Here is a 22,255-nt window from a genome sequence, read left to right as displayed (position 1 = left end):
GTTCTGCTTTTCTGATGTATCAAATACTTATGTCATGCAATCAAATGTAAATGAATTACTTAAAAATCATACAATGTGATTTTCTGGATTTTCTCCCCACTGTATGATAAACAGAGAGTAGCAGCAGCATAAAAAGAGGGGTTGGGGGGCACACAATGCAAATAGTCCAGGTAGCCATTTGATTACCTGTTCAGCTTATTCAGCTTATGGCTTGGGGTTAACTGTTGAGAAGCCTTTATGTCCTAGACTTGGCACTCCGGTACCGCTTGCCATGCGGTAGCAGAGAGAACAGCCTATGACTGGGGCGGCTGGGGTTTTTGACAATTTTTAGGGCCTTCCTCTGACACAGCCTGGTGTAGAGATCCTGGATGGCAGGCAGCTTACCCCCAGTGATGTACTGGGCCGTACCCACTACCCTCTGTAGTGCCTTGCGGTCAGAGGCCGAGCAATTGCCGTACCAGGCAGTGATGCAACCAGTCAGGATGCTCTCGATGTTGCAGCTGTAGAACCTTTTGAGGATCTCAGGACCCATGCCAAATCTTTTTAGTTTCCTGAGGGGGAATAGGCTTTGTCATGCCCTCTTCACGACTGTCTTGGTGTGTTTGGACCATTCTAGTTTGTTGTTGATGTGGACACCAAGGAACTTGAAGCTCTCAACCTGCTCCACTACAGACCCGTCGATGAGAATGGGGGCGTGCTTGGTCCTCCTTTTCCTGTAGTCCACAATCATCTCCTTAGTCTTGGTTACGTTGAGGGACAGGTTGTTATTCTGGCACCACCCGGCCAGGTCTCTCACCTCCTCCCTATAGGCTGTCTCGTCGTTGTCGGTGATCAGGCCCTACCACTGTTGTGTCGTCTGCAAACTTAATGATGGTGTTGGAGTCGTGCCTGGCCATGCAGTCGTGGGTGAACAGGGAGTACAGGAGGGGACTGAGCACGCACCCCTGGGGAGATCAAGTGTTGAGGATCAGTGTGACAGATGTGTTGCTACCTACCCTCACCACCTGGGGGCGGCCCGTCAGGATGTCCAGGATCCAGTTGCAGAGGGAGGTGTTTAGTCCCAGGATCCTAAGCTTAGTGATGAGCTTTGAGGGTACTATGGTGTTGAACGCTGAGCTGTAGTCAATGAATAGCATGCTCACATAAGTGTTCCTTTTGTCCAGGTGGGAAAGGGCAGTGTGGAGTGCAATAGAGATTGCATCATCTGTGGATCTGTTTGGGCGGTATGCAAATTGGAGTGGGTCTAGGGTTTCTGGGATAATGGTGTTAACGTGAGCCACTACCAACCGCTTCATGGCTACAAACGTGAGTGCTACGGGTCTGTAGTCATTTAGGCAGGTTGCATTTGTGTTCTTGGGCACAGGGACTATGGTGGTCTGCTTGAAACATGTTGGTATTACAGACTCAATCAGGGACATGTTGAAAATGTCAGTGAAGACACCTGCCAGTTGGTCAGCACCTGCCCGGAGCACACGTCCTGGTAATCCGTCTGGCCCTGCAGCCTTGTGTATGTTGACCTGTTTAAAGGTCTTACTCACGTTGGCTACAGAGAGCATGATCACACAGTCGTCCGGAACAGCTGATGCTCTCATGCATGCCTCAGTGTTGCTTGCCTCGAAGCGAGCATAGAAATGATTTAGCTCGTCTGGTATTCTTGTGTCACTGGGCAGCTCGCGGCTGTGCTTCCCTTAGTCTGTAATAGTTTGCAAGCCCTGCCACATAAGACGAGCGTCGGAGCTGGTGTGTATGATTCAATCTTAGCCCTGTATTGACGCTTTGCCTGTTTGATGGTTCGTCGCAGGGCATAGCAGGATTTCTTGTAAGCTTCCGGGTTAGAGTCCTCATATGTACATACAGTCACTGTGGGGATGACTTCCTCAATGCACTTATTAATAAAGCCAGTGACTGATGTGGTGTACTCCTCAATGCCATCGGAAGAATCCTAGAACATGTTCCAGTCTGTGATAGCAACAGTCCTGTAGTTTAGCATCTGCTTCATCTGACCACTTTTTCATAGACCGGGTCACTGGTGCTTCCTGCCTTAATTTTTGCTTGTAAGCAGGAATCAAGAGGATAGAGTTGTGGTCGGATTTACCAAATGGAGGGCGAGGGAGAGCTTTGTACGCGTCTCTGTGTGTGGAGTACAGGTGATCTAGATTTTTCTCCCTCTGGTTGCACATTTAACATGTTGATAGAAATTTGGTAGAACTGATTTCAATTTCCCTGCATTAAAGTCTCTGGCCAGTAGGAGCACCCCCTCTGGGTGAGTGGTTTCCTGTTTGCTTATTTCCTTATACAGCTGACTGAGTGCGGTCTTAGTGCCAGCATCTGTCTGTGGTGGTAAATAAACAGCCACGAAAAGTATAGCTGAAAACTCTCTAGGCAAGTAATGTGGCCTGCAATTTATCACAATATACTCTACTTCAGGCGAGCAAAATCTAGAGGCTTCCTTAGATTTCGTGCACCAGCTGATGTTTACAAATATGCACAGTGCGCCCCCCCCACCCCCCCTTGTCTTACCGGAGTGTGCTGTTCTATCTTGCCAGTATATCCCGCTAGCTGAATATCCATATTGTCATTCAGCCACAATTCCGTGAAACATAGGGTATTACAGTTTTTGATGTCCCGTTAGTAGGATATTCGTGATCGTACCTCGTCTAATTTATTGTCCAATGATTGCACATTGGCGAGTAGTATTGACGGTAATGGCAGCTTTCTCACTCGCCTTCTCCGGGTCCTGACAAGGCATCCGGCTCTTTGTCCTCTGTACCTGTGTCGCTTCCTCTTGCAAATAACGGGGATGTCGGCCGTGTGGGGTGTTTGGAGAATGTCCTGTGCGTCCTCCTTGTTGTAGAAAACATCTTTGTCTAATCTGAGGTGAGTGATCACTGTCCTGACATTCAGAAGCTCTTTTTTGCCGTAAGATACGGTTGCAGAAACATTATGTACAAAATAAGTTACAAATAATGCGAAAAAAAACACATAATAGCACAATTGGTTGGGCGCCCGTAAAACTGCTGCCATTTCTTCCGGCACCATTTTAATGTTTGTGGTACTTTTGAGTTCTTTTGGGTTCCTGTTCGGGGTTGTTTCGTTTTCTATTAGGGGTTGTTTGGGGTACCCGTTTGTGGTTGTTTGGGGTTGTTTTTGGGAATGCCTTGTTTGTGTTTTTTGGGGGTTGGTTTGGGTTGCTTGGTGTATCTGTTTGGGGATGTTTGTTGTTGTTTGGGGTTGTTTGTGGTTGCTTGGCGTTGTTTGCGATACCTGTTTGGTGTTTGGTGTTGTTTGCGGTACCTGTTTGCGATGATTAGTATGATCCATTGATAATGCTATTGACTATTTACATCACTATTCCCCTGATACCATACCTTGAATAAATGATTAGTGGATATACTGTATCTTCATGCACCATCGTTTTATAATGTTATGTCAGTGCCAATCATATATTATATCCACGTCTGTCTGAGTGCTATCCTATGACTGTAATAATGTAGGTGGTGTATTATTTATGTGGCTAGCGGCTTTTAATCCAGTTAGAATGCAATTCCCAAGATTATTGACGATTGTAGGGAGGCATAAGACACTTCTATTCCCAGTGTCAATAACGTAAGTAGCAGGGATCTCTCCAAGAGCGGGCGTACATGTTCATTAAGGCGTTAAAGATGCCTCGGCAGCCATTATGCTTGACTGCGTCCCAAATAGCACCTCTTTCCCTACATAGTGTACTACTTTTGACCAGAGCTCTATGGGCCCTGGTCAAAAGAAATGCACTGTAGAGGGAATAGGGTGCCATTTGGGACGCAGGCCCTGACTGAGATGGGTAGAGCATGAAATCATAGCAGCTCCCCTCCAATCCACTTACCCAGCGAGCGGAGAAATGCCAGATAATAATGTAATGAATCAGAAAATATGCAATTCTGCTACATCTATCAGGCCAGTCTGTCTATATGTGGGAGGGTGCAATGGCTAATTCACATTAGATTGGAGAATCAATCGACACACCACGGCAATTCATCCCGCTGTTGTCGCGTTCCAGTGGCCAACGTACATTCCTGTTTAACATTTAGGGTCAGATCCATCATGAGGTGTTTAGATATCACAGGGCCAGGTGGAGGAGTCTCTCTCTCTCTCTTCTCTCTCTATCGCTCTCATACTCACGGTTGCTCTAGCTGAAAAGGAGCTATCAAAAGACAGCGATACACACTAAGGGTTCTTGGACTCATTATGGTTCCACATAGAACCATCAACCTCACCAACGAACTCTTGATGAACCATCGTTTCTTGGTGTGTATACATATAGAGTTTAGCAAAGCATCCTCCATGTTGGCACCAACCATCCCATAACAATAACATTCTAATTTGCATTCTAACTAGACTGTGTTGAGGAACTTTCTTTGCCAAGATGCCTGTCATTAAAACTGAATCTAAACTGAGTTTTACTTGTATACTGTAGCCTGTTTATCTGTGGCTCTGGTTCTAACCAGAGTCTGATTTTGTGGTTCAATCCAAATCTCTCAGCACGTTCAGTACAGTTTGGTGATCAATAGTAGCACCCTGGTACCAAATGAATCCATTCACAGTCATGGAAAGGTTAAAGAGAGCCATGAGACCTGTATTGAGACGAACACATTACATTCCTTTCTAAGAAACACATATGATGCTATTTCACTATCGAATGAATAGCAGATGTGAAGTTTCATTAATATAGTGGTTTGAAATCCTCTATAATGTGAGCTCAATTTGTCATGTTTTGAAACCTGCAATAATGGTAGTGATAGTGAAGGAAGGGTGGGAGCCAATGTTATGAGTAATGTATGCTCTATTCCTGTAGGTTATAGGACACATTCTCCCAGCCAGGCATCCTATAACTATGCTCTAGTCCGCATAGGGACTCGTGCACAGAGGCACACACATACACACAGGCATACACACAGAAGCGTGTAAACACACACACACACACACACACACACACACACACACACACACACACACACACACACACACACACACACTATATCTGGTAACAATGGACATAGCCTTAATGCAGGGGCTGAACCTGATTAGAGGAGAGAGGCTAACAGGCAATGGTGTCAAGATCAAATTAAGTCAAACTGCACTGAAGTGTGGTCACCAACTTTCATAGAAGGGGACATAGAGGGTTTATGTCAATGTCAAGTAAGCCTATCTCAGCCAACAATGTCTCTAATACTCTCAAATACTCTATTGATATTCATACGGATTGCAACTTGATTGAATTCTGTAAAAAATAATTTTAATTAAATGGGATAAAAAGCTGTCAATGTCATGTTGCTTTGATCTGTGAATATTCTCCATATTTTATCTCAGTGGATGGTTGCATTTCAGCTAGACCAGACGTGTCCTTGATTGTGATAATTGTCTGAGCATGTTTTTGATTGTCTCACATGATTATTGACAGCAATTAGAAAATCACAGTCCTGTGCTGCTTGTAAAGTAAAGAAACTCAAATGTTCATCTCCCAGGGAAACCTGGGTCAGGAAAGCCTCGTTACTCCATAATATCCATAATATCTCTATTTTAGCACTTAATCAATTCTAGTAGATGCAATGACAACCCAAGACAACATTTAATACAGATTTTATATTTTCTGCTCATGTTTGCACCTTCTTATTTGCTCAGAACAGAAGAGGCAGTCTATCTCAGGCCAAACCATTAGGGCTGGGGATCATTTTTCATAATCCAGTGGAACCCCTTAGATCAATATTCTCCTGTGTGTGTACGTGCGTGCGTGTGTATGTGCGTGTGTGTGTGTGTGTGTGTGTGCGTGTGTGTGTGTGTGTGTGTGTGTGTACGTGTGTGTGTGTGTGTGTGTGTACGTGTGTGTGTGTGTGTGTGTGTGTGTGTGTGTACGTGTGTGTGTGTGTGTACGTGCGTGCGTGCATGCCAGGGTGTGAGGAAGAGAGCGTGTATATGGGTGAGTCTGGCTGTGTGTGAGGGGAAAGAGTGTGTTTGTGTGTGTGCTGGGGTGTTTTAGGAAAAGAGTGTGTATGTGTGTGAGAGAGTATGTGGAGGAAATACATTGTGTGTGTGTTTGTGTGTGTGTTTACTTGATAATTATACATCTGGCGAGTTGGGAGACCATCATTCAGGGGTCCCTTACTCAATAAAAACTGCACACAGTGTTAGTGTGTGTACAAGTCGGTTTGTGTGCCTGTGTCTGTGTGTTTAATTGAATGGAAGCTGACCATGGTAATGACCATGAGGCGTGGAGCCCAAATGTTCCTGGAAGCTTGGGACCAATATATCCAGCAACTGCAGCAGGGCATTAAACACTGAGTTCAGGGGTAGTCCACTGCTATTGTTTTCTGCTTATTGACGTAACCAATTAAGTTATTAGTCAGTTACTAGATTGAACCTATGCCAAGAATGGTGTTCCCTGATTTCTTTCCCAGCTGCCTAGAAACCACAAGCCAAGCCACAGCAGGCAGGAGAAACACCAAGGAAGCATCCCAAATGGCACATTTATTGCCTTTAGAGTGCACTACTTTTAACCAGAGGCCTGGTTAAAAGCAGTGACTATTTATATATATAAAAATAATAATTGTCAAATACACCGGATAAGTGCAGTGAAATGTGTTGTTATACGGTGCCATTTGCGCCGCAGCTTCAGACACCCCAGCCATTTTGAAATCTCTGCAGTGATTTACACACTAAGGAGGTAAATCTCTTCAACTGAACAGTCCCTCTTCCAAGGGAATTTATCGCAATGTATGTTCAATCAATCCCGTCTTCCTCCACCATCCTCCCCCATCCCTTTGCATCTTCTCTTTACCAATCGTGAGGAAAGCACTGTCAACGCACTGTCAACTATGTTGTCTCACCGTGCAGTGACCTTCTGGTACTAAGACAATGTTTGTATCCAAAATGGCACCCTATTTCCTACATAGTACATACTGTTGACCAGAGTCCTACAGTAGTGCATTATATAGGGAATAGGGAGTCTGTTGGGATGCAACCTCAGTGTCACCCGTGTGATGTCCCACCCTGCAGTGACCCTCTGGTACTGAGAGGATCAGGCTGTCAGTTTAACAGTGGCCTGACTATTAGTTGCCTGGCCAGCACAGTTACTGTAATTTTTCAGGGATGACAATGGACAACTAATGACATGATCACTTAAAATACAGAGTCGACAGGCTACAGAGTCCAAGATTAAACTTCAATGTGCTAATCCAATGTGCTAGTATTCACCTGTATTTAGATATTTGTTCTGTGGTTGTGGTAAAAGAAATACAGAAATATAGAAAGTATAGCACATTGGAATGCTATTTGATTGATATACAACCAACTAAACAGATAAGTAGTTTACTCATACCAAGTAATATGATCCGATTGCGATCTAGATTATTTTCATTAAAATAATAGTCAACTTGTCCTCGTCAATCTGTCGTGTGACTAACAAACAGAAAATGCATCTTAAAACTTAAAGCAATGGTCCTTAAAAACACTCCCTCTAAGCACACACTCTGTAAGCATAGCAAACATGATTGCATGCTCTGTGATTTAAAAAAGAATACAGTGGATCAATTATAATTATACCATGGAAATGGAGAATATAAAACCTCATGTAAAACCTCAACTGATAGTTGCTCCCAGGCATTTATGACTGAAGAATGAGGACCATGCAGCATAGCCACTGCATGCACTGTCTGAGCTTCTGATGATCCAGAAACTAGTCCTTGACATGAGAACGTTCAGACCATAAACAAACCTAAGCAAGCAATACAGGGGATTAATCAAGGACATAAATCAGTGAGGGGGTACACTTTTGGTATACTTTCTTGCATTGGAATTATATTGAATTCTGCTTATATCACACAATAAACAAAGTTCAAATGCAGAGACTCCGAGACCATTGATTGAGTTCTTTTGAAGTGACAGTTTGGAGTGAAATCTGTAGCCTATCTCCGTTGCGCTGTATCAGTACAATGGACAGCACCCTACATTCTAGAGCAAGGCTGTTTTGGTATTGAATATAGGCTACAAAACAGAGAGGCTGTTTGTAAAAGGGGAATTACCCTATGTGAATGCAGCCATACACACGGCTGTTTTACCAAAATAACGGCAACTAAATGCTGAAAGTAGCAGCCTAGTTATTCATGCACGCAAACAAAAATACTGAATAGCAGTTTAGCTTAGAATACCGACACAACTGCAAATGTTAACAGAACAAAACAGAGGTACCAAGTAGTAGGCCTAGTAAACAAATTATAATATTGATAAAGGCGTGACACAATCTATAGTTAGGCTAGTTACATTAACAGTAAACAAACAGAGCAAATCAAAGGCGAATGTAGATCCAAATAACCTAAACATAGCCTACAGCCTACTACATTGAGATGCAGCCATGCACAGCTGTCTTGCCAAATAAATTGGCTTATAGGCACGCTTCAAACTCTAGGACAATTTGACTACTAATTTAATGAAACAAATCTAGATTGCAAATGGATCATATTACTTGGTATGAGTAAAATACTTATCTGTTGAGTTGGTTGTATATCAATTAAAATAGCATTCCAATGCGATATACTTTTTATATTTCTGTATTTCTACTACCATAACCACAGAACAAATATCTAAAATACAAGTAAATACTACCACATTGGAATAGCACATTGAAGTTTCATCTTGGAATTTGTAGCCTATCGACTCTGTATTTTAAGTGATCATGTCCTTGGTTGTCCATCGTCAACCCTGAACAATTACAGTAACTGTGCTGGCCAGACAACTAATAGTCAGGCCACTGTTAAACTGACAGCCTGATCCTCTCAGTACCAGAGGGTCACTGCAGGGTGGGACATCACACGGGTGACACTGAGGTTGCATCCCAACAGACTCCCTATTCCCTATATAATGCACTACTGTAGGACTCTGGTCAACAGTATGTACTATGTAGAAAATAGGGTGCCATTTTGGATACAAACACTGTCTTAGTACCAGAAGGTCACTGCACGGTGAGACAGAACATAGTTGACAGTGCGTTGACACTTCCCTCACAATTGGTAAAGAAAAGATGCAAAGGAATGGGGGAGGTAGATGGGATTGATTGAACATATATTGTGATAAGTTCCCTTGGAAGAGGGACTGTTCAGTGGAATATATTTACCTCCTTAATGTGTAAATTACTGCAGAGATTTCAAAATGGCTGGGGTGCCTAAAGCTGCGCAGCGGAGATACAGAGTTTGTGCCAACCTGTCACTCAATCATTGGAACTTTTTTGCTATTTTTATAAAGGGACATAAAACTAAAACTGAGGGGGCACAAGTTTCAACTGAGGGGGCTAAGCCCCCTTTTCCCCCCTCGTGGATCTGGGCCCGACACTCACTAAGGGCTGAAACCTTACTTGAGATATGCATGAAGAACTCAAACCTCTGTGGAAATTATTCCATTAACAGCAATGCATGATTTACAAAAGCTAGAGAAAGTTCACATTCATCCCTCAATGTCTCCTCCACACTGGGCCCGTGGCAGACCTGGACAAAGTACCACACATATAGTATAAGTACACTACCTTCAGATCTGTCCTCAATACGAAAGTATCTCACTCACAGACACTGATCTCCCCAGAGAGGGAGCATTTATTTATTTACTTTTATAGATGACCACACAACTGAAGGGCACGGAAGTGTGAATTTAAAGGCTGATTACTGTCTCCACCGGCACACCAGGAACATAGGTTAGAGATCATTTAGAATGGTATACTGTTTATACGCCTCATTTACTCCTCTGCTCTCAGAGGAATCACAGGAGAATATGTGTATACACACACACACTACAGTATACTGTGTACACATGTAAAGGAAGTCATGCTGATTGCTTAGCGAGTACCAATTCTTCCAGATTAAGCCCATACCTGACGCAAACTCAGGACCTCTGCCTTGCTAGCACACATGACCGCCCTCCTGAAGCATTTTACCAGTCGGCACCACGTGAAAAGCTAGCTATTCGCTGGCGCAAGAAGTGACACTTCAGGCTGAGTAGTACATTTCACACATCCCCATGTGCTACACACACAAAGACTCACAGCTCAAGACTAATGAGGAAAACAGCCGAGCCATGACCTGGATCGGTACCGGATCATGTAATTGCAGCCATCAGTAGAAAAGGTGGCAGAGAGCCAAAGTGGACTACAAGTCTGTCTGATCTTCAGTGCGGGCAGAGTTTGGTTAAAGTATAAATGACCTTTCACTAGACTAGAGACTCGTTAAAAATAGATGCTAGAATAGAAGCTTCATGAAATGGAATGTCGGAGGTTGACAAAATGTCTGAGGATGAGGGATGCAACTTACTACAGTAATGTATATCATTTTGGAATGTTAGCGATATAAAAGCTATCCCTCGATGTTCCACATCCCCTAAACAAGCGATTTGATATGGGACACAATACATTTTGTGACAAACAAATTGCAGTATCATCATCTCAGAATTTGTTCTCAAGGGTAACATTCAGTGTTTGACTTTTTTTATTTATTATCCAGCCTACACGTGTCCCTTCCAAATTAGGGCCCAACTTTTGTGAGAGCCGAGGACACATTTTGGTAGAAAATAACTCAAAGCATCGACGATATAGACTCTCTACATAATTTGTGTATTTCTCCCAGAGAAGACCGTAGCATCACAGATAAAAATGTCTTAAGTGATAAAGAGATGCGATAAGACTGATAAAGCAACAAGATACAAATAAATAATCAAATACAAGGCAATCGTTTTTTTTTTAACAACAATTCAATGTCAATTGAATGTATTTACATTACACTTTTGTGCAAAAACACATGGATTCAAAAGACTTTACACTATGAGCTGATCATTTCAAGGCACATATAATATATTACCGTAACATAATTTTTTGCTGAACAAAAACTGAAATAGTTGCTTAGTATCCAACTATCTTGACAGATGTGCTTGTTGATCTTTCATTCTCAACTATACAATGTACAGTTTCCTTATGCTTTAGTTGTCGTTTTTGGAAAGCACAAGATACAAACGTATGACCTGTGCATGATTTGCTGAGTCAAGTCCATGAGAAAACAAATCTGTTTTTTTAACAGCTTGGGAAACGATCAAAAGGTTCAACAAACTCCATAACTACAGTAGCCAACTACCATTTCATGAACAGTATGTCCAAGTTGTGGTGAATGACCACTGGCCAACAACATAAGTGTGTTGTTACTGAAATAAATACTTGAATCAGACGCCGTATGTCTCAAGCATCTCGGAATAGGAGTGCTGATCTAGGATCAGTGTGGCCTTTTGTATAAGATGACAGAGAGGGGGGGGGGGGACATGATCCTAGATCAGCACATCTGATCTGAGACACTTTATGTATACCAGCCCTGGAATCCATGCAGCCATTTGACCAACACTTCTCAACACTGTGTTCATAGAAATGTGTCTTTGTTATGTAGTTGAGATGATGAAAGAGAGACACTCACTGCAGTATTACTACATAGGCAGAACTACTATTCAGTACTCGGCAATGTCCAAGCAAATAAAAAGAGAAAGAATCATGAATGAATCATTGACAATCATGAAAAATTCTGCCCTCTTGTGGTACATTTGAATGAACAGATTCTCTCCCTCTTTCCCTCTCTCTTCCCCTCCCCTTCCTCCCTCCTTCCCGCACTCTCTCCCATTCTCACTCAAATCCTTACTGTGAGAAAATATTTATCTCCAAAGATCATTTCCTGAATGGTTGGTTCTCTCTGTCACATTGAGTTGCCACATCAAGTCTCTGACATAAACCCTATTTGTTTTAATTTCCATTGCCAAAACATGGGATGTAGCTATATCTGTTATGGACATTGTGCATGTTAGACTCATTACTGGCTAGGCTATTTTTATAGGAATGAGTAGACCGTCTGACTATCGTATGACTTCCACATGGCCCAATCTTTATGGAGCTCAAAATATAAGATGATGAGAGAAAGCTCTGATTGTAAAGAACTGGCTGCACAGAACCGAGTTACACAACTTTGAGAAATCAATAACTTATAAATCAATTAGCATTTTTTACTACGGGAATATAAAAGTTCGCTGAATTCAACATTATAGCCCAGCCGGTGTATAAATTACATTGCAGACACAGAGGTCTTTGAAATATACTGTTCAGTGTACTGTATGTAGTTAAGTGTATTTGTTAATACAAAGGGGGTTCTATAACACTCTGCTATGCAAAACCATCATGTACGGCAAAAGTCTGCGTCTGCTTGAACATTGTTCTTGCAGTATACTGTGCTATTGCTTCCCAGAGGGCAGTCTCTGAAGCCAATGCCCCCATTAGGGGTATAAATGGGCTGTATGCGGTAGTCTCCCTTGAGGAGCTGCTCGTTGTTCAGGGACGCTATCTGGAAGCTGGTCTCAGTCATTTCCAGTATAGAGTTATCCTTTTTGGTTCCTGCCTCGCAGTAGTCGTCTTTTCTCCTGCCCTTATTGTATTTCCACTTGGCCGAGGACGACCGACCCTTCTTGTGCATGTGCCAGCAGAATATGCTAAGGAGAAGCACCAGAACTACGATCACGGCCCCTCCGATGAGGCCAGCCAGAAGAAAGGGAGAACTGAGGTCCTGCTGGGTGGCCTGCTCCGGCCCTGGTGCCCCTGTATTATTACCTTGGCCATAGGAGACCGGCTTAGTCACAGCCTCTGAACACACTGTATCATCCTTGGGCCGGTAGTTATTGAACGCATCCAACGGGATGACACAGATCCGGTAGGTGGACTTAGGCTTGAGGTTGACCAACCTTATGCCCCGGTGCTCCCCTCCCACCATCCTCTCCCTCACTGTGTCTCCCGACAGGCTGGGACCCATCTTGGCCCAGGTGACCTTGTAGGCTGTGACAGGAAAGGAGGCCACCCAGCTGACGTGGATGGCTGAACCATTGAGTATGGTGAACTTGATCTGCAGGGTCTCCCGCTCAGGATCCAGGGGCGGCAGGTTAGTCCTCTGTTCCCCATCTCTGGGAGGGGAGGAGGGGAGGAGTGGGGGGTGATGTGTGGGTGAGAAGGGGAGCCTGGATGGGGGAGAGAGAGACTCCGTGTCTGAGGGGTAGCCTGTGGAGGAGGGAGGGAAGCGGGTGGTGAGGCCTGGCAAGGTGGGGGGCACGTGGGTGGGCAGCAGGGCAGCAGTGGTGCTGCGAGGGCACTGGATAAGCTCGGTGTTCAGCTCTCTGATTACCATGCCCCGGACAGTTTCGGGCTTCTGGCACATGAAGCCGCGCACGTTGAGGGAGACTGGCAGAGACTTTAACCACAGTATGACCCAGTTAATGCTGCAGTCACACAGCCAAAGGTTGTTACGAACAGTGAGCTGTCTGAGGCTGACGAGGCCATCAAAGACCCCCTCTGTCAGGGACTGCAGCTGGTTGTTGGAAATATCTAGCCTCTCCAGCTTTCTCAGCCCCGCGAAGGCCGTCACAGGGATCTCATTCATCTGATTATCCTGAAAGTTCAGCTTCACCAGAACATCCCCTGGGAGAAGCGGGGGCGGGTAGGTGAGGGAGTTCCGCGCCAGAGACAGCTCCCGTAGTGTCACCAGGTCCTGGAAGGTTCCAGGGGCCACACCCTCGTCCGTCAGCAGGTTCCCGTCCAGCAGGAGGCGCTCTAACCTCGTCACATTCCTGAGCGCCTCCTCGGTGATCACTGCAATCCGGTTCTCGTCCAATCGCAACTCTTTGAGGTCCTCAGGGAGACCAATAGGGACACTGCTCAGGTGGTTCTTGGTGAGGAAAAGCATCTTGAGGCTGACGGCCTCCCTGAATGCCCCTTCTTCCACCCCAACTGTGGAGATAGAGTTATCGTCCAGGTGGAGCTCCTCCAGCCACAGCAGCTGAGCCAGCGCGGCCCTGGAGATGGTCTGGATGTTGTTCTCCTGCAGGTGCAGTACCCGTACGTTCTTGGGCAGGTTGATGGGAAACTCGTCCAGCTGGTTACCATAGAGATAGACAGTCTCCACGGAGGCGACGTTGTGAAGCTCCGAGGGGAAGCCGGCATTGTTGATCTGGTTGTTGTGGAGGTAGAGGGTCTTGTAGCCCTCTCCGATCCCTAGAGGCACCGAGGTCAGGCTCCTCTCGTTGCAGTAAACAAAGGTCCTGTCACAGCGGCACTCCTCTGGGCAGCTTGAGCCGGACGCCCGGGAGAACTGCATGTGCAGGCCCAGCAGTATGGGTATCCATGGCCTGAGGAAAGAGGCCCAGTCCTTATTCCACACGCGCAATGGATGTAGCTCCATTATAAACGATAGGTCAGAACTGATGGAGCTGTCGTTAAAAGAACGACAAATGACAATCACAACAGCCAGTAGCAAAAAAGAAAAAAAAGAACAAAAATAGTACAAATCCACCAGAATAAAAAAGTTCTGTGACCAGCTGTGAATGCTTAGTTCGCTGCTCCAGCAGTAAGCAGTGGTGGAGCGGCAGCAGCAGCAGTGCTGGAGAAGGCCTCTGGTGGTAATTCCTCCGTAATTGCCTGTCCTAAGCGTCCTAACACAAGAGCAATGGTCTCATTAAGCAATGTGCCTCCTTCACCGGCCGCCATCCACACTCACTAGCTCGCTACGGGGATGATAGCAAAGCTCATCACATTTTCACCCTCAGTCAGCCGCCGCAGTGCACTGTAAGGGCCAATTTAAAATGGTGGCTACCAGAGAGCCATGTATGGTACACTCAGGGTTATCATCGGAGAGACCCCTCCTCCTTCTCTTCCTCTCTCTCTGTCTTTCACTCTCTCGTTGTTTCACTCGCTCACGTCACACACGGCTGGGCCCAGACTGATGCTGCCTCCGTTGGAAGTGACATTTGGATCCGGAGGCCTATTTTCAAAGAGACAAATGGAGAAATCAGTTGGATGATCTTCGAATGCATGCTTTCCCTCTAAATAAACAGAAAGGAAGACTTCAATTTCTATCCCTCAAATACAAAAGTGAAGCATTGTAAATTAGAGAGAACAGACTCAACATGAATTGACTTAAGCATCACATCTTGTGAGGCATATCTTTCAACAAAAGTTTACCAGACTGATGCTTTTCAATGATATGTTGGCAGACTAGTGCATGGTAGATCTGATCGACACACTTATTTCACATCCCTCACCAGACATGTGTTGCAGCAGTGGATGTTATATAAAACAGTGAATGTTGAATAATGCTCTTGTTGTAAAAAATAATGTAACACTTTATATTACAGTTTCCTAAACAGCTGTAATTACGTCATGACACAGCTGGCCATTGTGATCTGTAGCATAGTTGTACAAATGAATCACAGGTAGAGGTGTCAATGAAAATGTCCATGAAGCATTGTAGGTTTAAGCCAATTGTGCGCATATAATAATGGAACAATGGAAACATTTTTGTGTGGAGTTGCGCATTTTCAGTGCTGTGATGATACTGAATGTTATCATGTGTTTTGAATGTGTTTTGATACTGAATGTTATCAGATCTTCAACCAAAACCTATTAGATAAAGGTAACCTGAGTGATCAAATAACACAACAATTACATACTCATTTAATTTATTTCATAAACAAATTTATGTCACACCCAATGATCCTGTGCAAAAAAGTAATTGCCCCCTTACACTCAATAACTGGTTGTGGCACCTTTAGCTGCAATGACTCCAACCAAACACTTGTAAACTTGATTGTATGTTTTGGATCATTGTCTGGCTGCGTAACCCAGCTGCATTTCAGCTCACAGACAGATGGCCTGACATTCTCCTGTAGAATTCTCTGATACAGAGCAGTTATACTTTTGACTCATCTGTCCATAGAACATTTTTTCCAAGAGTCTTGATGATCATCCAGGTGCTTCCAGGTACTTTTTGGCAAACTTCAGTCAACTTTTTCGACAAGATGGGTCCCATTTTGTCTGGCAAAAACCAAACACTGCATTCCACAGTAAAAACCTCATACCAATGGTCAAGAATGGTGGTGGTAGTGTCATGGTTTGGAGATGCTTTGCTCCCTCAGGACCTGGACAACTTGCCTTAATAGAAGGAACAATGAATTCTGCTCTGTATCAGAGAATTCTACACGATAATGTCGGGCCATACATCTGTGAGGTGAAGCTGAAGCACAGTTGGGTCATCCAGCAAGACAATGATCCAAAACACATTTTATTTTTATTTAACTAGGTAAATCAGTTAAGAACAAATTCTTATGTTCAATGACGGCCTAGGAACAGTGGGTTAACTGCCTTGTTCAGGGGCAGAACGACAGATTATTCTTTTTAAAAAAGTATTATAATTATTATGATTATTTTTTTTACCTTGTCAGCTTGGGGATTTGATCTTGCAACCTATTGGTTACAAGTCCAATGCTCTAACCACTAGGCTACCTGTCACCCCAAAACAAATAATCAAGTCTACATAGAAATTGTTAAAAAGCAACACATTTTAAGATTTGGAATGTCCTAGTCAAAGTCCAGACCTAATCCCAATTGAAATTTTGTGGCAGGACTGGAAATGAAATCAAAATTCTTCCACTGCGATTTGAGAGAAGAAATAACAACTACAGTAAGCATTTGGGGTGGCAGGTAGCCTAGTGTTTAGAGCATTGGGCCAGTAACCAAAAGGTTGCTGGATAAAATCCCTGAGCTGATATGGTAAAAATCTGAACAAGGCAGTTATTAATCCACTTTTCCCTGGTAGGCTGTCATTGTAAGTAAGAATTTGTTCTTAATTGGCTTGTCTAGTTAAATAAAGCTTTAAAAAATGGTTGTAGTCATTGGAGCTAAAGGTGGTACAATCAGTTATTGAGGGGGCAATACATTTTTCACACAGGGTGTTGAAAACTTTGTTAATTAAATAAATAAAATAAGTATAATTTTGGGGGGTTATTTGTAAACTCAGGTTCCCTTTATCTAATATTAGGTTTCGGTTGAAGATCTAATAACATTCATTACAAACAGGGTTTGCTAGGTTACTTTCTAAATGTAATCCATTACAGTTACTAGTTACCTGTCCACATTTTTTATCAGTAAAAATTTCAGAAAATTATGTCATGCTTTAGAAGCTTCTGATAGGCTAATTGACATCATTTGAGGTGTACCTGTGGATGTATTTCAAGATCTACCTTCAAACTCAGTACCTCGTTGCTTGACATCAAGGGAAAATCAAAAGAAACCAGCCAAGACCTCAGAAACAAAATTGTAGACCTCCACAAGTCTGGTTTATCCTTGGGTGCAATTTACAAACGCCTGAAGGTACCACGTTCATCTGTACAAACAATAGTTCGCAAGTATAAACACCCTGGGACCACGCAGGCGTCATACCGCTCAGGAAGGAGACACGTTCTGTCTCCTATCAAATTATGTCAATTAGCCTATCAGAAATCTTCTAAAGCCATGACATAATTTTCTGGAATTTTCCAAGCTGTTTAAAGGCACAGTCAACTTAGTGTATGTAAACTTCTGACCCACTGGAATTGTAATACAGTGAATTATAAGTGAAATAATCTGTCTGTAAATAGTTGTTGGAAAAATTACTTGTGTCATGCACAAAGTAGATGTCTTAACTGACTTGCCAAAACTATAGTTTGTTTACAAGAAATTTGTGGAGTAGTTGAAAAACGAGTTTTAATGACTCCAACCTTAGTGTTTGTAAACTTCCGACTTCAACTGTATATACAGTACCAGTAAAAAATGTTTGGACACACCTACTCATTCAAGGGTTTTTCTTTATTTTTACTATTTTCTACATGGTAGAATAATAGTGAAGACATCAAAACTATGAAATAACACATATGGAATCATGTAGTAACCAAAAAAGGGTTACATTTTTAAAAAAATATTTGAGTTACTCCAAATATCCAGCCTTTGTCTTGATGAAAGCTTTGCACACACTTGGCATTCTCTTAACAAGCTTCAACTGGAATACTTTTCAAACAGTCTTGAAGGAGTTCCCACATATGCTGAGCACATGTTCACTACTTTTCCTTCACTCTGCAGTCCAAACCAACACATCCCAAACCATCTAAATTGGGTTGAGGTTGGGTGAGTGTGGAGGCCAAGTCATCTGATGCAGCAGTCTATCGCTCTCCTTGGTCAAATAGCCCTTACACATCCTGAAGGTGTGTTGAGTCATTGTCCTGTTGAAAAACAAATGATTGTCCCACTAACCGCAATCCAGATGGGATGGCGTATCGCTGCAGATTGCTGTGGTAGCCATGCTGGTTACGTGTTCCTTGAATCCTAAATAAATCACTGACATTGTCACCAGCAAAGCACCCTCAAACCATCACACCTCCGCCTCCATGCTTCACAGTGGGAACCATACATGCGGAGATCATCTGTTCATCTACTCTGTGTCTCACAAAGACACAGCATTTGGAACGAAAAATCTCAAATTTGGACTCATCAGACCAAAGGACAGATTTCCACTGGTCTAATGTCCATTGCTCGCGTTTCTTGGCCCAAGCATGTCTGTTCTTCTTATTGGTGTCCTTTAGTAGTGGCTTCTTTGCAGCAATTCGACCATGAAGGCCTGATTCACACAGTCTCCTCTGAACAGTTGATTTTGAGATGTGTCTGTTACTTGAACTCTGTGAAGAATTTATTTTGGCTACAATTTACAAGGGCGGTAAAATATAATACAATTATTCTCTGCAGCAGAGGTAGCTCTGGGTCTTCCTTTCCTGTGGCGGTCCTCATGAGAGCAAGTTTCATCACAGCGCTTCATAGTTTTTGCGACTGCACTTGAAGAAACTTTCAAAGTTCTAGAAATTTTCTGGATTGACTGACCTTCAGGTCTTAAAGTAATGAGGTACAGTCGTTTCTCTTTTCTTATTTGAGCTGTTCTTGCCATAATATGGACTTGGTCTTTTACCAAATAGGGCTATCTTCTGTATACCACCCCTACCTTGTCACAACACACTGATTGGCTCAAACACATTAAGAAGGAAATCAATTCTGCAAATTAACTTTAAAGAAGGCACACCTGTTAATTGAAATGCATTCCAGGAAACTATCTCATGAAGCTGGTTGATAGAATGCCAAGAGTGTGCAAGCTGTCATCAACTTAAAGAGTGGCTGCTTTGAAGAATCTGAAATATACAATTCATTTTGATTAGTTTAAAACTTTTTGGGTTACCACATGATTCCATATGTGTTATTTCCTAGTTTTGATGTCACTTTAATTCTACAATATAGAAAATAGTAAAATATAAAGAAAAACCCTTGAATGAGTAGGTGTGTCAAAACAATTGACTGGTACTGTATGTACTGTATGTATGTATACAGTACCAGTCAAAAGTTTGGACACACCTATTCATTCAAGGGTTATATATAATTATATATAATTTTATAAGTAAAAAAATGCATGTAGCAACTGCAGATTGCCCCTTTTTAATTCTATAAAAAGTGTGCGAGTTTGAGCATGTGTCCATTAGGCCTATGAATTATTTTGTTTATCAGCATGAATTAGATTGAGCAATAAAATACCCATTTTATTCCATAGGCTTGGATCCGCACTATGCAGCTGTTGCAAGAGTGCATTTTTACTGGCTGTCCACTGGTTTCAAAAACAATGATTGATAAGCAGCTTAAACTTCTTGAATTCAACCATTATTGGGTTCAAATACACAGAAAGATTTGTGAGCAGCCATCCACAACAACCACAATCTATAAGGCGCAAATAGCTAAATGAGAGAGTTGCATTGTGATTCACATCAATGTGCTATGTAGATATCAATAATAAGTGATATCTGTATCGCCGTAGACTACAACACTCCTGTCATCCTTACCTCCAAGCGTTTATTCAAGTTGGATACTCTTTGGATGCCGACAGCAGTCGCACCATTGGAAGACATAGCATGGACTGTAGCCTACAAAAGCCAATTCCTTTTCTTTTCTCGCGATCCAACGAACACATTTGATGTGTCACCATAGTGGTCTCTGACTTGTGGTCAGACTCGCTCAGGTGGAACAAACGTAAACTTGCAATTTTTTTCAATGCTGATTTGAATGTCATTGAAAAAACAGAGAAGTCTCAACAATTTTTCCTTCGCAAACATCCTTTCTGAATTTTAAAGTAATACTTTTCAAAAGTATCTGTAATCTGATTACAATATTTTGGCTGGTAACGTAACGGATTACAGTTACTGTTTTTTTGTAATCCCTTACATGTAACAGATTACATGTAATCCGTTACTCCCCAACCCTGAGTATAAAAAAGATGCAATAATAGAAAAAATCAGAAAGGGGGCAATTACTTTTTCACTGCACTGTACATGCAACTGCCAAAATAAAGAAAATACCAACATAAAGTGTCTTAGGGCGTTGGGCCACCAGAACAGCTTCAATGTGCCTTGGCATAGATTCTACAAGTGTTTGGAACTCCATTGGAGGGAAGCGACACCATTCTTTCACGAGAAATTCAATAATTTGGTGTTTGTTGATGATGGTAAAAACGCTGTCTCAGGCACTGCTCCAGAATCTCCCATAAGAGTTCAATTGGGTTGAGATCTGGTGACTGAGACACACACACGCTCAGATAGGGCTCTACCTGTGCAGAACACATGCCCCTTTGCTGGTGGTATAACCCCCCCCCCATTTCTTTTTGTATTATTATTATTTTTGTATCGACTCAAAGCCCGCAAGTCGTCATAAAGTTTGCCACCCCCCGCCCAGTCCCGGTTCCCCCTTTTTCCCAGTATGCCCTGTATAGACATTGCACACTCGGTATCCAAACATGCATCGCTTGAGACATGCGGTCACCGGTCGAATATGTGTAGCTAACTACCCAGTTTAAGTATCAACATTACTACCACAGCAGCATACCATTTGATTAACACTTGATAACACTTGATTTAGCCTACATCATCAATATTCGATCTTGTTGGCTGATACGTGCAGCAGAGAGAGGCAGAGAGACAGAGAGATGTAACAGTCAGTAAAAGAAATAGAGCTAGCTAAAGAAAATATTTACATCGATCATCAACATCAATGGTCAGCTGATTGCCCACCCTCTTCTCCTGATGTCAACCGTGTCTATAGGAGGCACTGTACCTACACTGAACAAAAATGGAAATGCAACATGCAACAATTTCAAAGATTTACAGTTGATATTAGGGAATCAGTCAATTGAAATAAATTCATTAGAACCAAATCAATGGATTCCACATGACTGGGAATACAGATATGCATCTGTTGGTCACAGATACCTTAAAAAAAAAGGTAGGGGCCTAAAGAACACTCAGTATCTGGTGTGACCACCATTTGCCTCATGCAGCGCGACACATCTCCTTCGCATAGAGTTGATCAGGCTGTTGATTGTGGCTTGTGGAATGTTGTCCCGCTCCTCTTAAATGGCTGTGTAAAGTTGCTAGATATGGTGGGAACTGGAGCGCGCTGTCGTACACGTTGACCCAGAGCATCCCAAACAGGCTTAATGGGTGACATGTCTGGTGAGTATGAAGTCCATGGAAGAACTGGGACATTATCAGCTTCCAGGAATTGTGTACAGATCCTTGAGACATGGGGCTGTGCATTATCATGCTGAAACATGAGGTGATTGTATCTCTGTGCATTCAAATTTCCATCGATAAAATGCAATTGTGTTCAATGTCCATAGCTTATGCCTGCCCATACCATAACCATGGGGCACTCTATTGACATCAGCAAACAGCTCGTCCACACAACCCCATTCAAGCTTTCTGCCATCTGGACGGTACAGTTGAAACCGGGATTCATCCGTGAAGAGCAGACTTCATCAGCATGCCAGTGGCCATTGAAGGTGAGCCTTTGCCCACTGAAGTCGGTTACTACGCCGAACATCAGTCAGGTCAAGACCCTGGTGTGGACAACGAGCATGCAGATGAGCTTCCCTGAGACTGTTTCTGACAGAAATTCTTCGATTGTGCAAACCCACAGTTTCATCAGCTGTCCAGGTGGCTGGTCTAAGATGATCCCGCTGGTAAAGAAGCCAGATGTGGAGGTCCTGGGCTGCTATGGTTACATGTGGTCTGCGGTTGTGAGGCTGATTGGACATACTGCCAAATTCTCTAAAACGAAGCAAGCGTGGTTATGGTAGAGAAATTCACATTCAATTCTCTGGCAGTCTATCTGGTGGACATTCCTGCAGTTAGCATGCCACTTGCATGTTCCCTCCAAACTTGAGACATCTGTGGCATTGTGCTGTGTGACAAAACTGCACATTTTAGAGTGGTCTTTTATTGACCCCCAGCACAAGGTGCACCTGTGTAATGATAATGCTGTTTAATCATCTTATTTATA

General features: G+C 43.0%; 1 protein-coding gene across 2 annotated transcripts in view; it reads right to left on the bottom strand.

Annotated features, from left to right (window-relative positions):
• Positions 1-10,481: 10,481 nt before the first annotated feature.
• Positions 10,482-22,255, bottom strand: part of LOC139553278 (leucine-rich repeat transmembrane protein FLRT2-like) — a 53,988-nt gene continuing 42,214 nt past the window's right edge. For both annotated transcript variants that reach the window (XM_071365443.1, XM_071365442.1), the window contains exon 2: positions 10,482-14,840. In XM_071365443.1, the coding sequence (XP_071221544.1) occupies positions 12,216-14,261 (2,046 nt within the window). In that variant the 5' untranslated portion in view covers positions 14,262-14,840 and the 3' untranslated portion in view covers positions 10,482-12,215. The remainder of the gene's footprint in view (positions 14,841-22,255) is intronic.

Source organism: Salvelinus alpinus, chromosome 25, assembly GCF_045679555.1.
Source record: "Salvelinus alpinus chromosome 25, SLU_Salpinus.1, whole genome shotgun sequence".
Taxonomy (NCBI): domain Eukaryota; kingdom Metazoa; phylum Chordata; class Actinopteri; order Salmoniformes; family Salmonidae; genus Salvelinus; species Salvelinus alpinus.
Note: the sequence above shows the minus strand (reverse complement) of the source record. Positions and strands in the feature narration are given on the sequence as shown.